Below are 12682 nucleotides of genomic sequence, written 5' to 3'. Positions count from 1 at the left end.
CAAAAGTCCGTTTTCTGGATAACGGTTATGGCCTCACTCCCACAATGCCTCCTTGTGCACACAGAGGTCTGCACTGCAAAACACAGCGGCTCCTACAGGATCGGACAGGTATCGGTCAGTTCTGATAACAGAACACGGAGAAGCTACTGCTTGTTTTGAGAAGGAAAAAAAAAATCGGTGACTCACTGCTGCATGCTAAAATCTACATTTACAAGTTTTATTAAAGCCCCCTTTGTTTCTGCTGTAGGCAGAGCGCTTTAGTTCTGAGTTGCACGGTAATTCTGTCTAAGTAGTAAGCTCCTTTGGGACTGCTGTCAAGCCAAGGCAACAACCAAAGATGAAGACAGAGTTATTCTCACTGCGCCACACCAGTAGTGCGTAACTTTATTTCCACCCTGCACTCCAGTTAATAATGCCAGTCAGTCTGTCCAGCTGAGAGGACCCCTGTCCTCACCTTTATGGGCAGACAATGCCCATCCAAACCACGACAATATAGGAAGGGGACGGGTGTTGTGCCGTTTCTCTCCACCAAAGGTCAGTTCAGCCACTGACTCCCAGATCAATAAAATCTGAGATTGACTTTCAAACAGCTTACCTTGAAACGTCTGTGCCATTCAATCTCTCAATCTCCACCCACTACTGTATCTGCACCAGGCCACAAAGGAGCCTCACATGTCATCGTTTTCAGCTGTTTCCTGGAAGAAGGAAAATAAAAATAAATCAGTATCTGCTGGGATACCTCCTTGTGGAAGTGCACTGTGGCACTACGATATTACTGCAGCGACTATCCATCTCTGATGGGGCAGCAGTGTCGAGCGATCGGGCATTGATCAGGTTTCAATGAGAGAGCAGTCCTGTAGACACCGACAACGCGAAGTTAATCTCAAAGGGCAGCAGCATAAATAAAATATATCGAAGGGGAGAACGCAACTAATTGCTCAGTTTGGAGCACGCTGCATCGGGACTCTGGCTAACGACATTCCGAACAGCATCGGGAATTTCTGCCGAGTCACCTGAGGGATGTCGGTGAACTTTCTGCTGCGTCACTGGGCCTCCAACCCAGGAACATAAGAAGGCTGAAGAACAGGAAGAGAACCGTCTCGCCCATCCCGCTCATCGGAATGGCAGGAGCTTAATTCCCCCACAGGATTCTTGTCCAGCCAGTTTGCGAAAGGCCCCCAGGAAGCTGGAGCAACGAGACCAGGCGGTTTCCTCTGGGTACACCCCTGCTCCCACCCGACTCCAGGACACAACACACTCGGGGAGAGGGCTCGGCTCAGGCGCTCTCAGGCCCCTGGCACTGCCCTGGGCACAGCAGGGAAATGCGTTTTTTTCATCTCGACTCACTGCCTCGGCACAATGAGAAGGAAGGGATCGCCCTGTGCTCTGATCAGGCTCCCAGTTTGTTATTCTTCTCAATCTCATCGAGATGCCACCGCAGTCAGGTGCCTCCGCGAAGCCGGCAGCGACGGGCCAATATCGTTCACTTCCCAGTTTCTGAAAGGTTCCGAGGGGTGGGAAAGCCACATCTCTACTTGGATCAGGAGATAACACTCTCCATAACCCTCCCACCACCGCAAAAAAACAACAGAGAAATAATTCCTCAAGAAATCCATCACAAAAGAGTGTTACTGGTTACTGACGCAGAAACCCAGCGGCTCGGTACCTGTCTGGGAGAGCAGCAGCAGAGAGAAGGCCGACCGGTCCCGCTCACATTGCAACCCTGTGATTCACCGTGAAACTGGCAGGGCCGGCGAGGCCCGCTGTAAGCACGGCGACCGGACAGACTGGTAGGTGGGGTTTCTCAGGCTGCCGCTGCCGCTTGGGGAATAAGGGCCCGCCAAGTCCCAGCGCCAGGGGTCGAGGGCTTCAATGTCTGTCTGTGTCCTACAAGCCAGATCTTTCAAACGCGACACCTGATGCTGTGATGGTCAATGAAACCGTCAGTATCCCGTACGTCGCTGTAATTCCTAGGAATAACGATGGTACTACCGTCGTGTTGAAGTCGTTTTTGCTGGCTGCTGCTGCTGCTTATGCAGTTCTACCTGGATTGCCCGGACAGCTGCTGTCGCGGCGTACGGGGGGGGGGGGGGGGGAGAGAGATAAACTTAAAAAGAGAAATGAAACGGGGAGATTAAATTTAAATCAGCGCCGGGCGACACTGGCAGGGACTGGCTGAGACGCGACACACTGAAGGAGGGAGGGAAGGAGGCGGTCAGGCAAACAACCGTCACCGACCCCCCCCTTCCCAGGCCAGGCTCGCAGCGCCACAGAGAAGCGCACCCCGGAAAGCAGACGCGGCGCCTGCGGAGGTGATCTCCCGGCTAAGCCGTGCTCTTCCTCGCAGGTGTCAGCCTGGTGATATAAACACACCGCGGGGCTGCAGGCGCTGAGGCATGACGCTGCACCCGCCTCGGAGCACAAGTTCATCCGTCGGCTGTCGACCCCCCCGCGGAGAGAAACGACCACTCAACTCGCGCAAACGCTGCGGGCGGGGGACCTGGACGAGCCCGGGTCCGAGCCCCCTCCCCCCCCGGAGCGCACGGTAGCTGCACCCGTCCGCTGCCCGGGACGGTGTCGCCAGAAACGTCGGCTCGTCTCGGCCGGACAGCAGCGGCGCAGACGTCCCCGGCTCGTCACCCCACTCCGGCCCCGGCAGGGCGCCCAGTAGCAGGAAGCCGGCGGAGACGGGACTGGGCTTAGGATGCCCAGCGCTGGCACCGAGCCTGCCAGCCCGGACCGGCCGTGCACATCCGATAAAACAAAAGAGGCGTCCGGCGGGGGTCTTACCGTGCACCGGGTGTAGCTGCAAGCCCCCTCCCGGTCCCGGCGGCGGGCTGCGACAGCGCTGGTTCGTCCCCCTGTTGCGCGGGCAAGCGGAGTGAAGAAGTGTCCCGTCCCGCCTCAGCCCGTCTGCAGCTCCGGCCAGCCTGTTGACAACTGCCGGAGGGGCAGTTCCTGCAAGACGGAGAGCAGGGATTCGGGGCTGCTGCCTGCCCACGCCCGAGCAATCGAACCCGAGCCGCAGGATCGCGCACACAGCCGCCCGGACGCCGCGCTCTGGGCTCGATTAACCCAATCTGTCCGGCAGGGCCCGGGCGCGTGTTTGTTTTGGTGAGGGGGGAGGCGGGGCGGGACCGCCCACCTCATTAAATATTGCAACACTCAAGCGTCCGGGAAAAAGAGGCGTTTGCATTCGTCATGCACAGCTGTACAATAATTATTGCTTGGGCCCAGAAATAAACTAAAACAGCAGTTGGGAGTGTTCATAACTACTGAATCGACTTCACGTAATTTGTAATGCGTACGAAAAGTGATTTTTTAAAATGTTATTTTATTATTTTTACTCCGTGAATATTTATTCATGCTCATTTAAATTATTAAATTAAAATATCGAATGAGTATTTCTACGTGTTTTAACTGTGCTTGTGCTCAGGCTTTGACAATTTGTACATTGTCAATAAAGCTTATCGGGTTTGAGCTGAATGTGCCCGATCTATTCTTACACAACAACAGTAATGTTTAAGATAGTAGCTATAAAGGCGATCATTTCAAAATACTGTACAGTGCATAAAAAGCTACAGGAGCCTCTGAATCTCTCTACAGGTGACAAAGGGCAACCAGGAGATCTAAATCATCCGGTGCCTGATACCACAGCATTTAGCAGACACTGCAACCCCTGTAGTCTACCAGAGGCAGCCCTGATTGCACCAGCCACCACCTCCAGCTCCAGTCCTTCCTCCTGGGGCTCAGGTGTGGGGTTTTCCAGCATTTTCTCATGCAGCTCACACTAGCTGGAATCTTCTGAGCTTAACACCGTTCAAGGGTTTCAGGACCACAGTTTTTCTAGAATCTGAAGTCTGTTTTAATTGTTGGTTTATCTGGGTGATGTTTTTATCCAAAGAGAGTTCACTGAGAGCAGTTCCTCGAGGCCCTGCTGTTGCTATACCCTATTCACTGGAGTGTCTAAATCCACACTGATTGGACCAGTTTGTCCAGAATCTGACAGCCAGAATCCTGACCAGGTCTAGTGCAAGTGATCACATTACTCCTGTCCTGGAGTCCCTGCACTGGCGTCCTGTCAGGTTTTGTGGTGACTTCAAAATCCTCATGCTCTCCTATTAGGCTCTGCATGGCTTGGCACCTCAATACCTGTCTGCATGCTATCTTCCTACTCCTATCTTGCAACCTTCGTTTGTCTAATTCTGGTCTATGCTCTCTAGTGACAGGGCCCTATGCCACAAAACTCTGTTTTTTTGCTCCCAATCTCATAACCTTCTTCTTCAGAAAGGCTTTTATTTAACTGGTTCTACGTCTGCTGTACTGTCATGTCATGTCATTTACCAAACCGCTTTATACCATACGGTGTGGCAGGAAGCTTGAGCCAGTCCATCGCAGGGCAGGGTACGCCCTGGACAGGACACCAGTCCATCGCAGGGCAGGGTACGCCCTGGACAGGACACCAGTCCATCGCAGGGCAGGTGCAAGCCAATCACACATGGGGACAGTTTGGAGGCCAGGGTAAAGGCCGAGGGGGGGAATTTGTCCTGGACACCAGAATAACTCCCTACTCTTATCTAGAGATGCCCGGGGATCTTTAATGACCACTGAGAGACAGGACCTCAGTTTAACGTCTCATCCGAAAGACAGCGCCCACTACAGTATAGTGTCCCCGCCACTATACCGGGGCATTAGGACCCACACAGACCACAGGGTGGGAAACCTCCACTTTCCCAGGAGGTCTCCCATCCAGGTACTGACCAGGCTCAGCCCTGCTTAACTTCAGCGGGCTGCCGGTTGAGAGCTGCAGGGTGATATGGCTGCTGGCTTCCTGCTGTATTCCAAACCCTAATTGTAAGTGTGTAATTACACTGTCTCCTCTCACTGTGGGCTTTTTTTTTTTTTTTTACTGTAAAGCACTTTGAGAAGCCACCTTTGAAGGCAGTGTATAAACTTACCCCTGAGGCACGGCCAGCAGTGCAGGTCACTGAGCGCAGCTCCTGACCACAGCCCTGCCTTGACCCCCTGCAGACTCTGCTCCATAACCCCTGCAGGCCTGCAGCACGTGCTGGACAACTCATCCCACCACCTGCACGCTGGGGAGCCTCACTCAAACGAGCAGTGCAACTGTATTCAGATTCTCTCCCTGCTACGAACCTGACCGCAGCCAAAAGAGAGACACCTGGTTTCTCAGTCTCACCTTACACATGAGATGGAGTCTGTTTCTACAACATTACAAGGGTCACTGATAAGAGGGGTTCACTCAGTTCATCTAGCTCGTTTGGGTTTTAGGAGATCATTGATCCAAAAGATCATCTCCAGCCTTTAATTGAAAGAAACCGTGCAATTTGAAGTATTTGCTTTGACAACATGGCTGGGACGCTTGTACGACACTCCCACAGTCCTTTGTGTAAAGACATTTCGTTTGTTCTCAGTTTTATATTCACTTCTTTCTTTTTTTCTTTTGTGCCCATTTTCAGTCTAAGTGCAAATATACAAAGACGACCAAACCTTTTTGCTTCCAAATGTAATAAGATCCTGGAGTGGAAAAAAAGAAAGTTCCCTTTCTTAGAAAAAATCTCTGAAAAGATAACAAACACCTTTTCACTGTATAATAGGTGTATACAGAGTATGCAGTCCTTTGTGTGAACCCTGATCTTGCTCAACATTACCTAAGAAATAAAGAATGCAGGGAACAAATCACCCATTCATCTTTCTCAGAAATCTGCTTGTTCCTGGTAAGAGTCCTGGATATCTGGAGGCCACCCCAGCAATATATGGACCAAGGCAGGACAGCACCCTGGACAGGACACCAGTCCATCAAAGGACACAAGACAGGACAGCACCCTGGACAAGACACCAGTCCATCACAGGACACAAGACAGGACAGCACCCTGGACAGGACACCAGTCCATCACAGGACACAAGCCAGGACAGCACCCTGGACAGGACACCAGTCCATCACAGGACGCAAGCCAGGACAGCACCCTGGACAGGACACCAATCACAGGACACAAGACAGGGCAGCACCCTGGACAGGACACCAATCACAGGACACAAGACAAGGACAGCATCCTGGACAGGACACCAGTCCGTCACAGGACACAAGACAGGGCAGCACCCTGGACGGGACACCAGTCCATCACAGGACACAAGGCAGGACAGCACCCTGGACAAGACACCAGTCCATCACAGGACACAAGACAGGACAGCACCCTGGACAGGACACCAATCACAGGACACAAGACAGGACAGCACCCTGGACAGGACACAAGACAGGACAGCACCCTGGACAGCCAATGTGGCATGACACTGGAGCACCTGGAGATACGTAACGTAAACATTCCAATCGGGACTCTAATCCACTGACACAAATAAGAAACATCACAAGCTAAGACTGTCCCGCGGGAGCTGCAGCCCAAACTTCTTGAGATCTGCAGCCGTCCTTGCAGAGCGGGTCACCGGGAACCTGTTTTGTGAAAGAAACGAGTGCCATCTAGTGGTCAGTTAGTTTCTACACTGATTCTACACTTCTACACTGGCAACACTGATTGTACCCATCGGTCATGCTAATAAAGCACCTTGAATTGAATTGAATAGTTTACTAACAAGATGCTCCTGTTCGTGAAATAATTCTTAAAGAACTAGCTCGGCAGAAGGCCTCTCACGCACACACAATACACAGCCACATTCTTGACATTTTTAACCACCAAATGGAAAATTGTATTTTTTTGGTTAACTGTTAGTAGTAGACATTGTAGTAAAAATGATAATGCATGAGTCTGCAGTTTTTTCAGAAGATAAGTTGCAAAATTCATTTATATGTAAAGAACAATGTAGGAATCCACTGTGATGACATTATATTTATTGTTTAGAAATAACAGAAGAAAGTTCACAGGTGACATGAGGATATTTGATCATATTGAATTCCTGAATCAGGTCCGCTTGCGGTCAGAACCGTTCAAGAATAAAAATAATCTAGTTTGTGCTTTGAGTGCAGGAAATTCCATCAAGCCTGCGAACGTTATTTTGTTGTATCAGGTTGATCTCTGAACTGAGTCCAGAGCAGTATTATACTGGATTTCTATGTTACCAAAATTGTGCACCGTGTTTCAGACCAGGATTCACTAGTGCATTGTACAATTGTAACTCGACACCCCTTTATTTTAAATTCGACACTTTTATAATAATAATAATAATAATAATAAACTTTATTTTATATAGCGCCTTTAAAGGTGGCTTCTCAAAGCGCTTTACAGGATGAAAATAACAATAAATAAGAAGACTACAACAATAAATAAGAAAATTTCACAAGACAGGACACAATTATAATTACAACAATACAGTACAATACAATAACAATAGAGGAGACCGTGGAAGATGGTATTAAGAAGAGCAGAGGGGTGAAGAATGGAACCAGTTAAGTAAAGGCTTTTCTGAAAAGGAGGGTTTTGAGTCTGGATTTGAAGGAGTTTAGAGAAGGTGACTCTCTAATATCCTTGGGCAAGGAGTTCCAGAGCTTGGGGGCATAGCAGGAGAAGGCCCTGTCGCCCATACAATGTAGACGGGCTTGGGGGACAGTAAGGAGGGCAGAATTTGAAGAGCGGAGGTTGCGAGGTGGGGAGTAGGGCGATAAAAGTTCAGACAGGTATTGAGGTGCCAAGCCATGTAAAGCCTTGTAGGTGAGCATGAGGATTTTAAAGTCTACGCGGAATTTGACCGGAAGCCAGTGCAAGGACTCCAGGATAGGAGTAATGTGAACACTTGCACTAGATCTGGTCAGGATTCTGGCTGCTGAATTTTGGACTTTTAACCACACTTCAATATTCTGTTGCTTTTTCGTTGCTTCTCCACAGTGCCTGCAGGCTGACAACGACGTGCCGAGCATTTCCCGTGTGCGTGGACTGCGTGGTGCGCCTTGCACTTGCCTGTAATTCAGTGTCGCCTGCCTGGTGTTTGGCTGCAAACGTGTGAAAGACGGCAGCAGCTTCACACCAGGCAGGAGGGAGAACGGGTCACACGGAGAGGATGCAGATTTCTCCCCGAGCTGCAGCCGGTGAGCTCGGAGCAGGGAGCTCGATTGTGACTACAGATCGTATCAGGCCAAGCCTTAAAGATGATGTTAAAGAAATCGCCCAAAACACAGCCTGGAGCTGGAGCCAGGTTCAGTACGACCCTGCAGTCCGTCTGTCCGACAGAAGTCAAATCTTGCAGGGATCTAATTTTAAAGGCAAATTAATTCGTTTTTACTGCATGACAACACTTGTTACTTATTTTAAAAGTTGACAGTGGGCGGTTACCCCCGCGGCTCATCTGTGATATTGATCAGTCTAAGCCCCCTGTGACTCAGGTCCCCTCGGCTTCCACCTCTCTGATACGATCTTGCTGTTAGCAAACACCCGAGTGGTTTTTGCGATACATAACTGAAACATCCTGCCTGGTTTGTATCACATCGATACGATGGCCATTGTTTCACGACTTTACAAAACCCAGCCACGACATCTGTAAAAGAAAGTCTTGCGTTGACCCAAGCCAACGTTGAGTCCCGGAGGTCTGAGACTCCAGGATACTTCCACAGCTCCAGGCACCGATGAGCGCTTCCTGTCGACACTCTTAAAGGAGTTTTGTTCACACCTGTGTGACCCAGATATTAAAATCCCAGGGATGAGGTTCTTTAGACCGGCAATCTACAGCTTCCTCAGATGTTTCAGCCTTTTTCTGGCTTTAAATGGTTTCAGAATGGTTCGGACTGACGTTCGTGTTCTACGAATAAAGTAACAAAACAGCGGTAGTTCTTTTTTCCATTCCTACAGTGTTCTTTTTAACATTTACAATGATCATAACAATACTTGGAAACCCCCCCCGCACACACGACTGACTCAGTAGGAAGGCGAGCTAGGATCTCGGCGTCTTTTTTGAGGTGCACAGGCAGGCCAATGCAACGCGAACTCCGGCAGGGTACCTTTTATAGAACGGGATTTTTTTCTTTCATTCTGTGTTTCTCCCTTTGCACCTACACGGGCTGCGCACGCTGTCTGCGGCTGCGGGCCAGTTCCTGTGCGGCACTCGCAAGTGTGTGGGCTCTTGCATAATGTGCAGTTTTAATTGAAAATAAAAGAGGGTGCGGGGAAAAAAAAAACCGTTGCTCGTACTTCCTGGGGCAGGAAATGGTTTTCGCTATTGTTCTGTTTTGAGCGGCGGTTTGGAGGGGTGCAGGCAGGCGCGCTCCGAGAGCCTCCTCCGCGCTGGAAACGTGCGCTCTCCGGGCGGACTGGCGAGAGGCACAAGGCAGAAGACAGACGGCGGACACCCCCTCCTCTGCCTCTTACCGCCAGCTCGCCTGCGCGAAGGCCAGCGGGCCAGCTCCCCTCACGCCTGGGCGGACTGACCTCAGGCACGCAGAGTGTCCTACGTCCTTCCAAGACGAGGTGCCCCTCCCGCATCCGCCCCCCCAGCCACGCACACGAACGAGCGCTGCGTGACTGCAATCCCCGCGGGAGGGTGTGACAGGCCGGGGCGACCCGAGCCAGCCCAAACGACACGAGGACAAAGCGGGCTCTTGAGGCGCCGTGCCGCGCTTTTTCATGGCTTGTGGGTTATTTGTTAAAACGGAGAGAAAAAAAAACAGACAGGAAAAATACAGAACCGATACTACTCGTTTAAAAGGTTTATTGATAGGTTTCACTGCACAGAAGCCACGAACGGTCCCCCGTAGCCCGCGAGACACCAAAACGGGCCCTCGTCACCTGCACATCTTCTCACCCTCAAATCCACAAACACTGCAGGTGCGAGAAAAAGTGAGCCCTCATATTGTTCTCTGTACAAAACGTCTGTTTGTTCTCTCGCAGCCCACAGCACCTCCAGCAGACCCATCCTAAAAAAATCGCCCTCGTTCTCCACGGCCGAGGACATAATCCGTCAGATCCGAGTGCTTTACCAGCAAAGCAACCGAGCGGTTTATGCATATATCAGTCTCAGGGAAGATGGGTTTATAGTTCTAAATAAAATCTATTTACAGTACTGTATTTTAATTAGAATGATAAAGAACCTAGCAAAATATTTCTTATTGAAGCCTAGCACACCGGAGCGTTCAAACAGTCACAGGTGTAGTCCGGAGCTGCAGACTGCTGTTAATATGTATCTACATGTATGTCTCCTGAACAGATTACCTGCTTCCACAGGTCCTTGCTGCAGGCCAGGCATACAGTTCACACCTCAGTCCCCAGCGGCGGTGCGTTTATGTCCCAGGACTGCGGACAAAAGGGCGACAGGAGCCCGGCGGCGAGCGGCTCGGCTGCAGAGCGGGGCGGCCTGTCCCGTCAGGCCCTGGCGCACAGCTTGATGGAGAAGGCCAGGTCCACCGTGTACGCCAGCAGGTTGAGGCAGGTCATGACGGTGCTCATGATGAGGCCGGGCCGGGGCTGGCTCGGGCTCGGGTTCGGGTTCTGGTTCTGGGGGCCGGGGCCCAGCACGGCGGTGACCCAGAAGACGGTGGCCGTGACGTACAGCAGGACGCTGAGGGAGCTGAAGGCGGCCAGGACGCGGCTGAAGGGCAGGGGGCAGCGCCCGGCGCAGTCCCCCAGCATGACCAGGATGGTGCCCAGGGACATGAGGAAGCAGCAGCAGTACACCGCCAGGCACCACCAGAAATAAGCCGCCCGCCTGTCGTGGTCCACGACGGCCACGAAGATCACGCAGCCCCCGAACACCTGGAAGACCTTGAGGAGGCCGGGCGCGCTGGCCATGTAGCCCCGCTGCTCCGAGCTCCCCACCTTGAGCAGGTAGGCCTCCGTGATGTAGGCCAGGAAGGTCAGGCAGGAGAAGACGGTGGCCGCGACCATCCTGCCGCTGACCGCCGGGGGCAGCACGAGCCAGGGGAAGCCGATGGAGGCCGTCAGGGTCATCAGGGCGGCCAGGGTGGCCACGGTGATGGGCAGGTTCTTCCAGGACAGCGGCACGAGGCTCTGGAACTGGATGAACTCCACCAGCAGGATGAGCACGGTCATGGTGAAGAAGAAGCACCAGGTGAACATGCAGAAGATCTTGAAGGGGGAGCCGCCAGGGTCGTCCGCCGCCACCAGGCTGAACACCGCGCAGCTGAATGTGATGGCCAAGAGCCTGACCAGGGAGAGAGGGGTGGTCAGCACGCTGACCTCCCCCAGGATCACCGGCATCACCCCGGGGGGGGCCTCCCGCGGCCGCTGGGGCCTTCAGCACGGACACCCGCCGAGCCCAGCGGCCATCAGAGCCCAGAGCAGCGGGTCAGTGCCGGGGGTCCTGCTCGTGGAAGGGACAAGCCATCGGACAGGTGCGGAACGCTGGTCTCCTCTCCTTCACGTCTGTCAAAATAGAAACCAGCGTCAAGTGCAGTCGTGTGAAGTATGAAGCTCGAGGGTCCCACCCCCGTCTATATTTATCTTTCAGATATTCGGGGCAGGAGAGAAAAAAAAGCATTTCCTGCTCAGGAAGCTGATGAACACAGGCACAGGTTCAGCCATGTGTAGGTGAAGGAAGCCGCCGCTTACCGCGACAAAAGGAAATGAAAACGCCGCCCTGCTGCAGATCTGCTCAGAGGCCTGATCATATTTTCCTGGTGCGTGCGAGCTGTGAAACCCAGCCTGCTGCAAAAACAACAGCGGGGCTTCATGTAAGGGTCACGTGTGTCTTTCTGAAAAAAGAGAGAATGCTTTTCAGTACCATTTTAAACTAATGAACAGCACTTATTTGAGCAAGACATCAGCTATCAGATCCTTCATCAGTTCTACCAAGCGGTATGCGATAGGCTCACTCTTAAACTAGGCAGTTAGCGGATCTGAGCACAGATAGACGTGAAGGATACTTTACTGCAGAGCTTTAATAATCATCATCATCATCCTTTCACTTATATAGCGCTTTTCTGGACACTCCACTCAAAGTGCTTTACAGGTAATGGGGATCCCCTCCACCCCCACCTGGATGATGCGCCAGTCCGCTCCCCACACACCAGCTCTCAGTGGGGAGGAGAGCAGAGTGATGGAGCCAGTTCAGAGATGGGGCCAATGCTGGGGTAACACCCCTACTCTTTTCAAGAAATACCCTGGAATTGTTAATGACCACACTCGGTTTTATGTCTCATCTGAAGGACGGCGCCATTTTTACAGTGTTGTGTCCCCGTCACTGTACTGGGGCATTAGGACCCACATGAGCCGCAGGGTGAGCGCCCCCTACTGGGCCCACTAACACCTCTTCCAGCAGCAACCTTAGTTTCCTCCCAGGAGGTCTCCCATCCAGGTACTGACCAGGCTCACACCTGCTGAGCTCCAGTGGGCTGCCAGCTGTGAACTGTGTACTCCTGCTAGTAACCCACATTCCACTGACTCCAGTAAGCCCTTTCTTTACCGAAACTTCCCAGTCCTCACACCCACATGAGAATGAGCTCTCTCTAAACCCTTGAAAGGTCATCTAATTAACTAACTAGCACCCAGTGTGTGAATTTTAACGACCTGTAGTGGCAGTAGGTGCTTATAATTTCTAGTGCCTTCATTAAGTTAAAATAATACATACATCTGCTACAATTACTGAAGAGATTATGGTGAACACTGCAATAAACATCTTCACTGAGATCAGGAATCTGACAGGTAAACTTCTCTAGCAAAGTCAGATGAGCTACACTGGGGAAGCCGCAATGGATCACATAAATTGA

General features: G+C 51.8%; 2 protein-coding genes and 1 long non-coding RNA gene across 5 annotated transcripts in view; 1 reads left to right on the top strand and 2 right to left on the bottom strand.

The window, feature by feature from the left end:
• The window catches only part of tex2 (testis expressed 2), a 58174-nt gene extending 55042 nt beyond the window's left edge, over nt 1-3132 (bottom strand). The window contains exons 1-2 of one of the 3 annotated variants that reach the window (XM_088600139.1): nt 2791-3132; nt 596-695 (exon numbers count right to left, since the gene is read on the bottom strand). The gene's annotated coding sequence lies outside the window, so the exon portion shown is untranslated. The remainder of the gene's footprint in view (nt 1-595; nt 696-2790) is intronic. The other 2 variants (XM_088600138.1, XM_088600133.1) reach the window with 2 other exon arrangements.
• On the top strand, nt 1033-3480 carry LOC148652896 (uncharacterized). The gene is made up of 2 exons (XR_015925465.1): nt 1033-1790; nt 2348-3480. It is a non-coding gene; the product is annotated as an uncharacterized LOC148652896 (long non-coding RNA).
• A 6172-nt stretch (nt 3481-9652) lies between these two features.
• LOC148652895 (myeloid-associated differentiation marker homolog) lies at nt 9653-11999 on the bottom strand. Its single transcript, XM_088600188.1, has 2 exons — nt 11526-11999; nt 9653-11339 (listed from the first exon to the last, which is right to left on the bottom strand). The coding sequence occupies exon 2, from the start codon at nt 11172-11174 to the stop codon at nt 10320-10322; it is 855 nt and encodes a 284-aa protein (XP_088456314.1). The 5' UTR covers nt 11175-11339; nt 11526-11999; the 3' UTR covers nt 9653-10319.
• Nucleotides 12000-12682: the final 683 nt, after the last annotated feature.

The sequence above is a fragment of the Lepisosteus platostomus genome, chromosome 11, assembly GCF_059453375.1.
Source record: "Lepisosteus platostomus isolate fLepPlt1 chromosome 11, fLepPlt1.hap1, whole genome shotgun sequence".
NCBI classification, from domain to species: domain Eukaryota; kingdom Metazoa; phylum Chordata; class Actinopteri; order Semionotiformes; family Lepisosteidae; genus Lepisosteus; species Lepisosteus platostomus.
The sequence above is the reverse complement of the archived record's forward strand: the minus strand, read 5'-3'. Positions and strand labels throughout refer to the sequence as shown.